Consider the following 17,191-nt stretch of genomic DNA (forward strand, 5'->3'; position numbering starts at 1 on the left):
AATATTGTGGCAGTCCAACAAAAAGCATGTATCTACAGATTTTATGACTTGTTTTCAGGTTTAAAAACAAAAAATCTCAAAATGTGCCCCAAAATTTGCAGCCTGAAAAAAAAGCTAGCATCCATCCATATACTAACATGAACCAAATAGTGAATTCTTATGAAACCTAAATAGAATAAAAATAAACAGTATATTACTCCTACTGCTTTTATCTTGTTATTTGCAGCATGTTTTCATTCTGAGCTAACACGGGCAACGACGACGATAAAAATGTCAATGAAAAAGGTGAACTCGGCTATAAACATTCCTCCTTAAAGGAACAAGCGCGACTTTAACCGTAAGCGTGCCGTGAAAGTCACCTTGTTAGCAGCGATCCAAGGCGGCAGTAGAGTGACATCAGCTAATGTTTTCAGACGTCCTTGAACGACTTTTGGGATGGGTGGGGGGTTTGTGTGTGTGTGTGTGTGTGTGTGGGGGGGGGGGGGGTCACATGTCAGGTGGTGTCGCCCTGAATAACAGTCAACCCTGCATCACCGCCATCCAGTATGGACGGGAAAAGTAGAGTGCCGTCGTTTTGTGTTAAAGTCACTGGCCACTGTGGTGACACCAGCAGGACAAAGTCACTTAAGGAGTGCGTTTTGCGCCCCGCAACAGTTTCAATGACGAATGTGCTAAAAATGCCACAGAACCCATACCCAAAATAAAACAGGAAGTCGGCCATTTTGGATTGAACACTCCAGACAAATTCCAAGGCAAGTACTTTAATGCACTGGTTCTCAACCCCGGATCGTTATCAGGCTTCGTGCAGATCTGTCTGATTAGCCGATCGTTTGAAACACCTGTGTTGGCTGTGGGAGACATGGAAAACAGGCTGGATAGGGGGTACTCGAGGACCGCGGTTGAGGAACACTGCTTTAGCGAACTCCTGTGAGGGAATTTGTCCATAGAAGAAGGTGTCACGAACAAATGGCAGATGCTAAATTATTGTGGGCGGAGCATGGTGTTCAAAGTTTGAGGATTTTGTTAAGTAAAAAAAAATATATAAACAAAAACAGCGTCACACCAGTTTCACTAGTTGGGTTTCCATCCACCCATTTTTATTTTAATGCAAAAATAAACCGAAATTCAAAAAAGGGCCCAAAATTCAAAAAAAAAAAATGTTTTTACGCTTAGAGTAAAAAAAGGAAAAAGGCTCATATTGGTTATGGAAACGGGTTTTGCGAATAACCGCTGGCAAGACCGGATACACGTCGCACGTTTTGATCGGGCATTACGTCACACGTACGTTTGTTGTCCCAAAACAATAAGGGATTATAAAGTAAGGTATGTTGGGGGGGAATATTTTTGGAATTCATTAAAGAAGCGAATATTAATAAAAAAAAAAAAAAAAAAAAAAGCGAATATTAATGCTATTTTAGATGTAAAACGGCAAAGAAACGCTACAGTTTATCAAGAATTAAAAAAGAAAATTCATACGACGTCATCACACGGCGCAGTCGCTTCCTGGTCTTCTTTTTTAAATTAGTGGTGGATCACATTTCTATGATGTATACTGCCACCTACAGCGGCGGAGTCCCCCTCTCAATATTCGCAAAAGAAGAACAGATGGAAACGGGCATAAGTCGCATGTCCGTTTTGCTCACTTCCAGTAAATTTGAAAAAATAAAATAAAAATAAAAACAATTGACTGACATGAAATTTGGAAACACGGCACGGGGGAAAAAAAGTTTCAATGACCTTTTTGCCAAGTCAAAATCTCCTGGCAGATCATAAATCTTTGTAGTTGTGATGTCATGACTTCACTTTTGTGCGCATGCTGCTGTTCGAACGACATCAGGTTCGACCCAGATGCTGCTTCCTTGCATTATTATCGCTTTTGGACGAGACAAGTCATTGTTAATCAAGCCATAAAATCCATCATGAAGCGCTTCAGTTGTGTTCTTGTGCGTTAAGTCGCTGTTTGACGGCGCCGAAACGCACTTTTGGCAGCACAACAAAGTCATTTCCAGTCCTAATTTGCCGGCGCGCTTGCCAGTCACTCGCCGTGGCCGGCCCGCATCCGGCAAACGCACGTCTGACAGGAAAAACAGAAAAATCAAGACTTGTTGTTTTTTTTCTTCTTCTTCTTCTTTTTCACGCCCATCTCCGAGACGGCTTAATTGGATCAGCGCAATCACTGGAATCAAAGTTGAGACGGGTTCGTTAAGGCGGGAAATTAGCATCCGGCTCTGATTAGGTAGCACTGGGGTGAGCGAGCAGTGATTGCGCATCGACAGCCAGAAGAGAATACAAAACTTTCAAGGCAGAAAAAAAAAAAAAAAAAGGGAATGAGAGGTCACCATGTGTTCAATCCTGCGCTGTAATGGAATGCCGCTCTCCGTGGAATTGGGCCCAAAGAACACTTTGCGCGATGGAGGCGGAATCGGCAGCAAAATGAACTCGCGGGGAAGCGGGAACGCCGTCGGAATTGGCCATTGGAGAACGGACGCGTTTCCGTAGGAGGATGCCAGGCGGAACAACACGGCTCCCGAGATGCAATTACAGGTTGATGACCTCATCATAGTCACATTTTTTATTTCCGACGAGCAGATAGTAAACACCTTTTGTTCCTCGTCTCGCAGGAAGTGACTCCCATGAATGGCTCCGCGGAGAAATGGAAGGACTCGAAGGAAGAGGGAATATTAGCGACGATTGCCTTCTTTTTCTCTTTCCTTCCACAAATACGTGGACATTCTATTCAGTTTATGGTCACAAGTGTTCCGCCGAGTGCTGAGTGAAGAAAAACACACAAACAGGCCTCCGCGCACCCTTTGGTTAGATCTAAATCAAAATGGCTGACTTCCTGTTGAATTTCAGGCATTTGTGATTGAGACTTTTTATATTTTGTGTTTATCTGGAAAAATGTATGGTAGGGCTGCTCGATGAAAAAAAAAAAAATCACAATTAATTTGGTAATAATTAATTAATTATTATTAAATTAATTGGCAATAATTGCCACTCATTTGTTTTTTTTGGTACAAAACAAGAAAATGTTTAAACATGTAAAAAAATATTAACACAAATACATTTCTTTGAAACACAAATTATGCAAGTTCCTTTTGGACATAACATTTATTAAATTTGTCATTTTAAAATAAAAAAGGTGCAAATATATCAATTTAAACAACTCAAAATTAGCATTAATAATCTTTTATTTTTGTTCACGATTATGACGATTTTGTTATTGTGAAGAGTAATAATTGAAATTGTAATTGAATTTCGATTAATTGCACAGCCCTATTTCATGAGACTTTTTTTTTAACTAATTCGCTCCCAAAAACATATAAAAACTTTCTATTTTAAATATTGTCATGGTCCCAAAAACGTATTTATACGTTTTTAATAAAAAAACAATTTTTTTCCTGCTAGAGCATACACTTTGTTTGATGCAGCCTCTGAACTACAGAGAACGGGTGGAATCAATGGTAGTTATTACAAAAATGGCCAGCAGGTGGAAGCAGAGTATAAGAGATCAACCAGGGTTGTGTTACAAAAAAGCTATTTTTATTGGATTTATAAGAGGATTTGTGAATAATGATGAAACTTAGCTATATTCTAATGCCAATTGCTGCAAAACGGAAACAGATATAAATATACATTTTTTTTCCTGATGAAAGAAGAGACTCTAATCTTTCTTTGTTTTACAGCAATAGAACACAGTATTCTGTAGGCCTTGCAATCAGTCAAAATCCAGTAAAACAGCCGGGAGCGAAGGGGGTTGCTTCAGTGAAAATGGCTGCGAGTGAATGAGTTACATTTCCAGGGGGTTCTACTGAATGATCTCCGACGAGGTCATATTCAGGACCCCTTTAAAACATATTCTTACACCAAGACACACACATTGGCAACAATTGGTGAAGAAGCTTCCACAAAGTTGATTAGTATTTAATGCACCCAGTTTAAAAATATCCCCAACAGCGCACTAAGATGCTTAAACTCGAGGCCTCGTACACCTTGTGGTTGCTTGCCGTCATGAAGAAGGTATTCAAAGTGTCATGGCGCACCGAAGCTGAGGCTGTTCTCGCTGATAAAAGCGCCCTCGATGCAAATATGAACCTTTTTCAGACGAAAGGAAAAAAAAGACCAGTTCAGCTAATACACGCATCACCCAGTTGGGAACAGGGCCAAGGAGTGTGCGTGTTAAGCTTGTGTGCATATTAACCCACATATCACACATTTTCCCCTCGTTCACCTCAAAATGTCAAAATGCAGAGTAATCCTATTTCTGGCCATGTCCACACAAAAAAAAAAAAGACAGCTTCACTCCCCGGGAGTGTTAACACAAAATCCTCTTTGTCAAGATCATATTCGCCTTTCCAATGGCAAGGAAAGCAGTATTTTCTCCACAGGTATGGAAGGAAAGCCTTTCAAATCTGGCTTGACAGGTAAATAGCGAGCAAAACGCCATTATTCACCAACTCAAAAAAAGTGGACTAAAACACTTTCAGCTAAAAATAATACAATAAAATAGCATTTGATGAAGAGACCATATGTCAATTTAATATTTTTTTCAAAACATCGGGTGGGCATCTCATCACGTCAGCAGTTTTTGTTAACACAAGCGATATCGACAAGATCGGACAGTACGGCTGGATGATCTGATCTTATTTTATTCACTGTTTAACCCCTAAAAGCCGGTTAAGTTCTTCACCCGCCGTTAACTAACCGGCCATCAAATATGCGTTGTTCAAAACATGGTTAGTCACGCTGTTAATTAACGGCACCGTCAAAGTTAACCGTACCGTTTACGTCACTGGTTAGCACCGATATATCCCATAATTCCTCTTTTTGTTTACTTCCGGGTCAGCGAAAGAAACGACCACTGGCAAAAAAGAAGTAGGAACTTTTCTGCTGACGAAGAAAACATTATTCAATCAATGGTTGAAGCATTTTATTTATTTTTATTATTCATTATTTTTTTAAACAATTCTAGTGTTTGTATTGTCTAATATTTTGGCCAATATTTTTGTAGCATATAATATTGCATGTTTTTGTCTGTTTTTTTAGTCTAACATTTTTATTTTTGACTGATTTGTATTTTTGTGTGTAATATTTTGATAGAATCATTTTGAATTATTTGTCTTGTTTTTGTATTTACATACTTCTAATGTGGGTATTTTTCATCTAATATTTGTAATTATTACTAATATTTGTAATTTTAAAGTATATATTAATTATTACTATTTTAAATTAAAATTTAATTTATATTTAATTTAAATGTATTTATTTATTTTATTTTATTTATTTTTAAGTCTAACATTTGTATTTTTGACTGATTTGTATTTTTTGTGTAATATTTTGATAGAATCATTTTGAAGTATTTGTCTTGTTTTTGTATTTAGATACTTCTAATGTGTGTGTTTTTCATCTAATATTTGTAATTATTACTAATATTTGTAATTTCGTGTTGTACGGGAGGAAATCCGAGCGCGCCATTCCTGCTTGCTGCCACCGCGACTGAGGTGTTGGGGAGAACGCTTGGAAAAAGGACATTTGCGCGGCGCAACCTGGCTGCAATTAGAAAGCACAGCGTGGCGGTGCGCGGATATTTGATCTTGTGCGCTAGCATGCACGCTTTGCTGCTCCAAACTCTCTGTTAACTCGTTCGCTGCCATTGACGGCTATAGACGTCAAAAATGAATTTGAACTATTAGTTTTACATTTTTTCCACTTTTGTTAACAAGAGTAGGAAAACCTAGAAAAAAAAATTATTGCACATTTTGAACAGATATAAAATTTGTGATTAATCGTGAGTTAATTAGTGAAGTCATGTGATTAATTACAATTAAAAATTGTAATCGCCTGATGCCCGTAATTAAAAAAAAGAGAAAACATTATAAAAAATTAGGGGTGTCAGACAATTAATTTTTTTAATTGTAATTAATCGATTGATTAATCACCATTTTTATGTTACAAATGCACAATAAAAAAAAATCTAAGTTTTCATACTCTTGTTAACAAAAATGGAAAAAAATGTGGAACTAATAGTTCAAATGAATTTTTGACGTCTATAGCCGTCAATGGCAGTGAATGAGTTAAGACTGGAAAACAAATGGCCTTAAAGATGTCAAACTTTGCCGCCATGCTCTGTCCACACAAAATGACAAAAACTTTACAAGTTTCCTCTGTGAAGGAATCCTCAAAATGTCCAAAATTCCCCAAGCATGGCTTCTTGGGACATTTTTGTTGGTCTGCTCATAATACAAACGTCTACCAAATGTCATGTTGCTATGTAAAAGTAGCTTCAGGGGGCTGAATTTTTAAAGTGTTCCCGGCTGTGCAAATGCGCCAAATCTGGATGCCTGATGTGCCCCACTAAACGTAAACACGCCGACAAAATTAACCACTCGTAAAATCAACGAACTGACAAATTAATAACCATCTGTATATAATCTAATCCCTAATCCCAGCGGATGTCTTGATGAAACGACGACCTTCATTTGAGCCGATTTAAAACAATTACAATACTGAGTTTAACATTCAAAAGAAGCAAGCCGTGCATGAAGTGTTTCCTCTATGAAGGATTTTTTTCTTCTTCTTTTTTTTAATAGGCCACGAGAGACCACCGGGCTTCGTTTCGAGAAATTCACCAACCTAAGTGCTAATTTTTAAAACAAAATTGAAAGGAAAAAATAAATAAAAAAAATCATTACAATGGAAGCATTGATTGGTGGCGTGTGACCTTCAAAGTCCAAGTGAGAATCGGAGAAAAGAAACTCTAACAAGTATTGCGCATGCAATATTTCTTTGCTTGATGCGACAGTCATGATCTGAGTCCTATGGATTCTGCCTAGCAACAAGTGACCATTCAAACAAGTGGCCAATTACTCAATTGTTATGTCTAATTGAGAGCAGTATTTTTGTACTTCTCGTTATATCCAAACAGGTACTGAGGAACAGTCCTGATCCCCTTGGATAAAATCAGTCTCCCTTAACAATCTGCCGACACATTCTGCCTGCCAAAGATGAACGAGAAACACATGCTAATGTTAGCTTAGCCGAGCTCTGAATGACTAACCTATCCTGGGGCCACCGCACAAATTCGGCCTGACAAAAACGAACACCCATGCTAGCATTATCTTAGCTATATAGCGTATGAAGAATTATCGCGGAAAGGATGTCTGGTATCTCTGATTGACATCCTGAAGGACATCCTAGCGGCAAGGACATGGTCTGTAGTCGTAATGCTACACATTAGCATCGAGGCGAGTGGCTATTTGTTGGCCAATAGGCGCTCCAAGAGCGCCCGTCTTCCCCCTGACACCCATTTATCCTTCCTGATCATCACCTCCAAAGTGGGACACCGGTGTTCCCATTAGCTAATTGCCCTATGCCGAATATGACGCCGCCCATCAATCAATCAGCGCAGTCTCGGTCGTTCTGGAACTGAGCTAATGTGTTTGTTTTTAACACGAGGGTACTGTATCTAGATTTAGAAGTTCCACAAGGACTTTGAGTTAATACGGGCTAGCGTGTTGAATAATTAAATGGGTTTCATTTATTATTTATTTTAATTGATCAGCTCGAATGAGCTAACACACTATTTATTCATTTAATTAATGGCCGCGGTAGCATGGTAATATAGCCACGCTCAATTATGCCGCTATTTTTAAATTCTGACATTATTCTGCCGTTAGCTAATCTGAGTAGACCTGGCTTGTTCTAACCAGCGTCAAAACTCAACTTAACTTTTCCATGACGTTAACTCAAACTATGTCAAATGAGAATTGATTAAATGCTAGTCGGTATGCTAAAATATATGGTAAGCTAGTATACAAAGTGCTGAGACAGATGAGATTTTTGGGGCACTGAATAACACAATGGCATATTTGAACAACACTGAGTTTTCCAAGTGAAGCATTGCACGCTCAGGGAAAATGTCCAAATGCACCCAAAAATTAATGCTAACATGCTATCAAGATAGCAACCTGATTAACTCATTCACTGCCATTGACGGCTATAGACGTCAAAAATTCATTTGAACTATTTCTATTAGTTTAGCATTTTTTCCACTTTTGTTAACAAGAGTATGAAAACCTAGAAAAAAATTATTGTACATTTAGAACAGATATAAAATTAAAAAAAGTTAACTAGTGAAGTCATGCAATTAATTACAATTTTAAAAAATTATCGTAATTAATCGCATGACTTCACTAGTTAATCACAAATGTTATATCTGTTCTAAATGTACAATAAAAAAAATCTAGGTTTTCATACTCTTGTCAACAAAAGTGGAAAAAAATGTTGAACTAATAGAAATAGTTCAAATTAATTTTTGACGTCTATAGCCGTCAATGGCAGTGAATGACTTAAATAGGAGCCAAGTCAGATCAACAAATGCTAACAGGCTAAAAAGTTGCTATGCTAGCAATATAGCAACTTAAGTACAGGAAATGCTAAGGATTGGAATGAGAATGGATCAAATAGATGACTCTTGCTAAATAGCTGCATCGACAGCGAGATAGCAAGACAGAGAGACAAACAGACAAACAGATGGAGGGGGATAGAAAAGAGAGGAGGCAGATAGGGAAAGACAAAGCAACACAAACATGCATCTAGGGAGAACGAGGGGCTTGAAAATGGCTAATGAGCGTCTGAGCGAGTGAGAATTGGACCAGATGAAAAGCGTCTCCGCAGACGTTATGTCCATTATGTGCTGCCAAGGCCAACGTTTTTTTTATATTTGTTTTGCGTGTGTGAGACACCAAAAAGGTTTCAAGATATGAGAGCGTTGAATTGAAGGCTTTTTTTTTCCTGTACTAATTGCCTTCATTAGGCTTACATTATTTTAATGTTATTTCATTTGATTACAGCTTCAATCAGGCAATGTCGTTATCTTAGTAGCATCTAAAAAAAAAGCAAAAAATCGAAAAATTCTTACTTATGTTGAGTGTTTCTTTGAACGCGCTTTTGAGCATTTGTGTTGTCATGTTTGTTTTGCGGCTTTACCCGCCCGTGTAATCACATTGTTGAATTTTGTTGCGCCTTGACCTCCGCTCGCCGCGCACAACAAATTGATATTCATTACGTGGCTAATGTGGACCGCTCGCTTCTTCCCCATCAGATATGCGGGAACGTCATGGAAATGACGTCTGAGAATGCGCCGTCTCCAAAACACTTTTTGCAATTATTTTACGACGACGCCGCTGATTTGCTGATTTCAGTGTGCTACAGCCTATGGAGGAAAGTAGCACTCAAACGTGCTAAACTTGTCACACTAACACAGTGAAAGCTAGCAACAAGTACAGCAACCAAGGCAGATGGTAATAAAGCTACATTACTCATTGATGCTAATGCTAACATAGTAACAAAATATTGTAGCGGTAGAAAACTGAGCGTAAAAAGTGGGAAGAATTTTAAATTGTCAAATTATCAAATGATTATTGATCCAATTTGATAACATATAGTAGCAACTTGAATACAGAACACACTAGGCAGCCCCAAAAATTATTTTATTTATTTATTTTATTATTTTATTTTCATCATGCTTTGTCGTCTGGTCCTATGAGACTTGATCAAAATGCTAATATGCTAACAAGTTGGTCCAGGCTTTATATAATAATCCTGATAATTTTTTTTTATAAACATCTACGTTTCGAGTGTTGTTTACTCTCCCAATCCATTCTTTGTGTGAGCCCAAATGCGTCTGCCACAATTGGAATCCTGCAGTGAGACAAATGAAAGGTGTGATGCATTTGAGGGGGAGAAAGGGGGAGGGGCAAACAAATCAACTGCGGGGACTCATTAGAGAGCCTCTTAATGACTACAGCCTTGTGGCAAGCAAAGCCTTCTTCTTCCCTTTCGGTCCTGTCGCACTGAAGTCTTTGTTAGGCTTACATGCTGCTGCTAGTAACGGCTCTCTTTGCTATGTTAGCATTTAAGGGCACAATGTAATATCTTAAATGTTCCGACTTAGCATTTGAATTTCTTCATAATAGTGTTTTTGGTTGTATTTGGCATGAAACTTAATAAACCTTTAATACTTTGTATCATTCAAAATAAAATAAGCAGTTTAAAGAAATAAACGCCACCGCCTCAATGGATTGCCATTACCTTTTTGACAACGAGCGACTGTAACTTCTCTAGATTGACTTTACGTCAGTGGACAGACCATCGACAAAAAAAAAAAAAAAGAAGCTGTCAGTCTTTCCGCAAAATATGAATAAAACATGTCGCTTGCGCACACGTCTGCATGACAGACTGCTGACACACGTTAACGTCCATGAGTCTACCCAATGTAAATATCGGCTTGTTAAAAATGCCTTTGAAGTTGGAAAATCTGCTGGTGGGAAAACCAACAACTCGAGGGAAATTTGTGGCAATTATGGTATGGGATCAAATAGCCATACTAGACATTCTATGGTCTTTGGGAAATCACGTGAAGGTTGATTTCATATGTGAAGATAACGCAGTCATGGCAAGATGCTGCACTGGGATGTGGGTAGATGTACCAAGGAAGGAAATCCATGGCTGTACTGTATTCACAAATGAACAATAGAAATTGCCTGAGGCTCTGAGCTCAAATTAAATGCCGACAACTGTCAAAAGAACGAACATGAATCAAAAGTAATATATGTCAACAAATACATGAAAACAGAATCATCTAATAATCAGAGGGAATGAAGACACAGGCTAACTTTGCCAGCCTGGGGAACCTCACTCCATTTACAATCCAGCTAATGCTCACAAAACAAGGTTACAACAGTCTACAGATGAGAAACATGAGCATGTCAACATGTGAAAGCATGTTATAAAACATGCTATTATTGCCAGACTGGGGGAACCTCACTCCATTCATTTCCCGGCTTGTGGTTGCAAATGTATTTTTTGGGAAAGAACATTTAGTTAATGTCAACACATTTATTGGATGCATTTATGCTAAATTTGCTAGCCTGGGAACCTCACTCCATTCCTTGCCCAAATGTCTATTGTTTCTAAATATGTTACTTCAGTATTAGTATGAGCACTAATACAAGCTATTCATTCGTCACCATCACTCCATAATGTATAGCCATGAAGATGCACTAAAAGAGCATCTCGTGAAAATGAGTTACATCTAACGTATTCCGCTATATCGCATGTGTGTTCACATTTCAAATCAATTTTCATTAAAGCCGCCGGAGACTTTCCGTGGGCGCTTTCTCCATTAGCTCGTGCGCAGCCGTAGCATGTGGTCGCTGTTAAAAATAGTCCACCTACGGTGTGGGGGTGGGAGCAGAGAGAGTGGAGAGGTTGGGGGGTCTTTGCTGCAGGGAGATGCTCATTACGGTGCCTCGCTGACCTCCAGCCACTCTTCACGGATAATGAAGGTTTGTCTTGGTAACCTCACTCTATTCTTTTCCAACTTGTCTTTGTTGTAAGGCTACAGACGGTGGTTTAGTGTTTTGTATTAGAACATTGTTTTTACCAGCATTATTTATACGAAATTATGCTAACGTTGTAAGCCTGGGGAACCACACTCCATTTATTTATTTATTTGTTTATTTTACCAGTCCGTCTTGGAGCTATATGTGGTGCTTTGTATTAGGACTGTTTGTCAATCAAGTGTAAATGCATTTATGCTAAATTTGCCAACCTAGGGAACCTCACTCCATTCATTTTGCATGATTCGGCATGTTGTAAATCTAAATATGATTTTTCAGGCATTTGGATTAGTTTGTCGCTAATAATATAATGTAGATGCATTCATGCTAAATCTGGCAACCTGGGGAACCTCACTCCATTATTTTTTTTGCATGAGTCAGCATGTTGTAAATCTAAATATGATTTTTCAGTAATTTGGATTCATTGTCAATATAATGTGGATGTATTTATGCAAAATTTGCCAACCTAGGGAACCTCACTCCATTCATTTAGCATGTTTCAGCATTTTGTAAATCCAAGTATGATTTTTCAGTCATTTGGATTAGTTTGTCATTATCAATATAATGTAGATGCATTCATGCTAAATTTGGCAACCTCGGGAACCTCACTCCATTCGTTTTCTGTGTTTGTCCACGTGTTGCAGCTATATATTGCAATTCAGTATTTTGTACTAGTACTTTGTTATTGTCAATATAATGTAGAGCTAATTATGCTACATTTATCATCACGGGAAACCTTACTCCATTCATTTTTAGTCATTTCCAGACATATTAATGCTAACATTTCCAGCCTATGGAAACTCATTCCATTATTTTTTCACTGCCAGCTCAAACGTGATGCAAACCAAGACGGATGTCAGTAAATCCAATTCACCTGACATATAGGCAGGTGAAAAACTACCCGAGAAAAAAAAAGCAAAGTCCATCTTTTGACGCAACCACACACACTCGCTCTCAACTTGCACTGTCACACACTTCCCAGAAAGTCTTAACATCCGTCAAACTTTGGACTGGGGGGAAAAAAAGCAGGAAGTGGATTTCGGCGGGCGGGAGTGCAGCGGGATAACACCACGAGACATCTATTCATCTTACCTCCTCTCCCGTCAGATAGTACGCCGACAGCAGGCCGCCGACGTAACGGATGTTCACCTCAAAGAGTGACGCTTCGCCATTCTGCGGTGAGAGAGCGAGAGCAGAAGAACTTCACTTGTCAGGCTTGTCAGCATCGAGATGACATTAAAGCATTAACACATATGATCATTAATAATGTCATCAATCAAACTCACTTGTAGACTTTCTCTTGTCTAATGTGTATATTTAGAAAGCAATAGCGTTAGATTTGCATTGTCGTCAACGGAGAAATGACAAAAATGGGACCCCGGCAATTCGTTTGATACGCAAGCTGACATCAGTCAACGCAGTGACGGCATCATGAGTCAAATACGAGCTGAATCTGTGCCACGCACATGCGAGACAAAATATTAACAACAATATTTCCACATATAAGAAACCCTGATAATTATTTTTTTATAAAGGAAAATATATCAATAATTAACTTCAATTTTAGTTCATATGAATATTTTCCTTTAAAAATGATTAAACTAAAACACATTTCTGGAATTTCAGCTAGTAATATATTTACATTTTTCATTTGACAACCATCTTTTTAAAACCGATTTTTTTTATATAAAAAAATATTATGATATTATAATATATAATTTATTTCTCATTTATTACAAATCAGTTGATTAAAACGAAGTTTTTTTTTAAAATTTAGCTTTCATTTTTACAGATAAAAAAAAAAAGATATGTTTAAATTTTTTTTTTTTAATATTTAGCTTATGAAAACAACTCAAGTTAATTGAATACATTTATTTAGCATGTTGTATGTAATGCATCACAATGTAGACATATTTTTACATTCATATATTAAATCACATTTTAAATATTGAATTTTTCTCAAAGATTGATAAAAAATAACTAAATAAATGAAAGATGTAAGAGTCCTACATTTTTTAATGAAATATATTTTCAAGATTTAAATTTTTGTCAATTTATTTGATTAATTACACAATTCAATAGAAAAAAAAACTATTTGTGCTGAATTATTTGTCAATAATTGTTTCAGTCAATTTAATAAAAATGAAATGAAAGGAAATCCTAATTTCACGGGTTTACAATGAATTTATTTTTAATATTAAAATGCAATTTTATATTCAAAATGTTATCAAGTTAAATGACATTGTACAGGGTGGCGTGGCTCAGTAGTAGAGTGGCCGTCGCCCCACTCAGAGGTTGTGGGTTCGATCCCATGCCATTGTAACTACATCGCTATAGCGCTATATAAATAAAATGCCATTTACCAGTGAATGACAGTTGTATTAAACTTAATATTAAATTATACTTCATTTTTATTTAATCATTGCATTGACATAATAAAATAAGACAATTATATACGGCAGCATCTGCGGGTAAACAGGAGATTGACACCCTGACCCTGTAGTTAAATACTATCGACAAAACGTAACCCCAAAAAGGCCAACGCTAGATTTACGCTCCTTATTTATGAGCGCCAAAGTGCTGACTGACGGTAAAAAAAACCGAAATCGATGCGCTATAATTTTTAAGGCTCTCATTTGTGTCGATCTAGGTCATAGCGAAGCTTTGTGAAAACCAAAACTCTGAAGAAGAAAATGAAATGAACGCGCTGGTGATGACATCATCCTCTTGGAATGCTTTGTGTGAGCAGCCGGTGGAAGAAATAACGAGACAAAATACTTTTTTTTTCTTTTTCTTTTTCTTTTTTTACCTCCTCCTTACTGCTCACAGTGTTCATATGTTGACGAGTTCATTTAGAGGCGGCAGCGCAAGTAAACAATGTGAATAAATATGGAGCTTGCAAGTGAGTGAAAATGGATGTAATGTAGGGGGGTCTCAAATCTCTATCATCGTCCCCGCTACAAAAAAACATATTGACTGAAAAAAAGTCAGTCTGACAACAGTTTCAACTGAGCGGCACAAAATTTGGCGGAGAAGTCTATTGTGACAAGACACATGAATGAGTTTCAAGGACACATGTCGGAAATTGAGCAGGAAGTTGAAGAAGCCATTTTGGGGCTGATTCCATAGCTGAGCCCCGATTAGAAGCAGATATCTTAATTGCAAAATGTGTTGTTTATGCCAGAGCAACCGGTGGCCTCTTGATTAATTTCCATTTTCGAAAAAACATGTTTTTTTATTCCCCCCCACCCCAAAAAATCTTCTTTTTTTTTTTATAACCCTGATGGATATATGGGTCAGGTGCCTCAAGAACCCAAGGTTGCAGCAACCCCGGTTTGAATCCGAGTCACGGCACTAATTGAGAAGTTCTAGCAAACTTCTACTGGTTCTTTTACTCATTTGCTCCTAAAAATGTATAAAAAACATTTTATTTTAAATATTGCCATGGTCCCCAAAAACTTATTTATATGTGATTTTGTTTTTGTTTTTAATTGTAGAGCATACAGAAGGCTTTGATGCAGCCTCAGAACTGAAGAGAATGCTTGAAGCAATGGTAGTTTTTACAAAAACGGCCAGCAGGTGGCAGCAGAGTATAAGAGATCACCCAGGTCCATGTTGCACAAAGCTGCCCCCCCCCCCCACAGTGAACCTTAGCTATATGCTAATGCTAATCGCTGCAAAACGGAAATAGATAGAAATAGACTTTTTTTCCCTGATGAAAGAAGAGACCCTAATCTTTATTTTGGTAGGTTCCATGTTTTCATAGCAATAGAACACAATATTCTGTGGGATTTGCAACATCAGTCAAAATCCAGTAAAAATGGCTGGCAGGGAATGAGTTAATGCCCGCTTGACTGCACATTCTCAGTTGATTAATGGATGCCAGTAAGATCAAGACATGGCTGTGGAGAACCTTTCCTGCCAGATGTGGAAGAAGGTCTAATCCCCCTTCCCTCATGATTCCTACTCTTCGTCTCCACCCAGCCCATGTGACAATGTGTGACCCCTATGACCTTAATTGAATTCAGCTAATATGTGTGCTAAGGGTGTCATACAAAAAGGAAGTCAAGTAAAAGCAACAGAAAAGTCCTACCCATCAAATTATATATGCACCAAAGAAGTCTTAATCTCCCCAATCGAAAATGAACAGAAAGGTCGTCGATTTTGGTTTGAAGCGGCGGCAAATGATTGAGCACGACTCGCCATAGATGTTGTTTCGGCGGGTCGATAAAAAACAGTCACGGTCTTTACCGTGGTTAGGTCCAGGTTGCTCCTGACCCACTCCTTAGCGTCTTCGTACTCGTCCAACAGTCCCATAATGTAGAGCGTGTCCAGCGAGTCGATGATGGATGCTCCTCTCAGGCCACCTGGAAGCACAGCAGACAAAATGACTAAGTGTCGCCGCGCCGTGATTTATGACCGCCGGCGCCGCAGCTGCTGCCCAAGAAACATTTATGACATTCCTATTTGTATACGAATGGATCAAATATAGCGGCCGTCGGTGCTCTAAAGCCCACGTGTATTTTGGACAAAACGCAAAGATAATCAGATTGTTTTCATGGAGGTTGATTACCAAAATAATTTGATAATCGATTCGTTTCCACTGAATCGATTCATTATTGCATCTCCGCAATACTATTAATGACTCATTTGACTTGATTTTAATGCACAGATGTTTGGGACTTGAGCAGTTCCGATTCGTGTTCGGCATGAAGAGAAGACGTGTGTAAAATTCCATATAAGGCAAAAAAATAAAAAATAAAAATCCAACCTTAAAGTGAAGAAGATTGATTGTGTGCCCGGACAGACAGAACAGATCAATCCATCAATGTTTGTTCTCAGTGTTGCACACGTGTGCCAATAGTGCATTTCTTTTTCTTGGACTTTCTGCAGCCCTCGGACACAAATGGACCGAGAGCCCCGGGGGCCGAACCCAGGCTAACAAAGCTAGCCTCTGCTATGTTGATCAGCGCTGGAGCAAACATGCACAAGTGTACTCTGTATGCTGTGTGTTGTATTTACGACTGATACTTTTGTTTTATTTTCTGTATTTCCATAACAATGAGTTTGTTATTGTGGATGTGTGTTTGTCAAATGTGGACACACTCGTGAGCTGCAACCGATATTACCAGTAACTCTTTGATACAACCATAAAAATAGGGTTGTAAAATTAAATAAAAAACATATTGAAGTCATGTAATTTTCTGTGATTACAAATTTGATTTATTTTTCCTTTTTTAAATGTTTTTATTGAATTATTTAAATCTAATTGCATTTTCAATAAAAAACGGTTCATTTTATTTAATAAAAAATTCATCAACTGATTTTTAAGCTTCTGTATTTCTAGTTTCATTAACATTTTAATTTATTTTAGTTAAATGATTAAATCTGAAGTCTTCATTTGCATGTTTCAAACTCATTCACTCCCAAAAACATATACATATGTTCTATTTTAAATGTTTTAAGTGTCCCAAAGACGTATACATTAAAGTTTTTTTTAAATGCCAGGACATACAGAAGGCTTTGATGCAGCTTCTGAACTGCAGAGGACGGGTGAAGGAATGGTAGTAATTACAAAAATGGCCAGCAGCTGGCAACAGAGTATAAGAGATCAACCAGGGCCATGTTGCAAACAAGCTCCACAGTTCTTAACAGATTTGTGAATAATGATGAAACTTAACTATATTATAATGCAAATTTCTGCAAAACGGAAAAAAGTAGATACTTTTTTCTGATGAAAGAAGAGACTAATCTTTCTTTTGGTAGGTTCTATGTTTTTATAGCAAAAG

The 17,191-nt window shown here is 37.8% G+C and overlaps 1 protein-coding gene across 2 annotated transcripts in view; it reads right to left on the reverse strand.

Moving 5' to 3' along the window:
* Positions 1 to 17,191, reverse strand: part of LOC147172764 (mannosyl-oligosaccharide 1,2-alpha-mannosidase IA) — a 135,941-nt gene that overhangs the window by 25,307 nt on the left and 93,443 nt on the right. For both annotated transcript variants that reach the window (XM_086077734.1, XM_086077735.1), the window contains 2 exons: positions 15,654 to 15,769; positions 12,495 to 12,575 (listed from right to left, as the gene is read on the reverse strand). In XM_086077734.1, the coding sequence (XP_085933860.1) occupies positions 12,495 to 12,575; positions 15,654 to 15,769 (197 nt within the window). The remainder of the gene's footprint in view (positions 1 to 12,494; positions 12,576 to 15,653; positions 15,770 to 17,191) is intronic.

This window comes from Leptonotus elevatus, chromosome 6 (genome assembly GCF_054856555.1).
Source record: "Leptonotus elevatus isolate MCC_2025b chromosome 6, RoL_Lele_1.0, whole genome shotgun sequence".
Taxonomy (NCBI): Eukaryota; Metazoa; Chordata; class Actinopteri; order Syngnathiformes; family Syngnathidae; genus Leptonotus; species Leptonotus elevatus.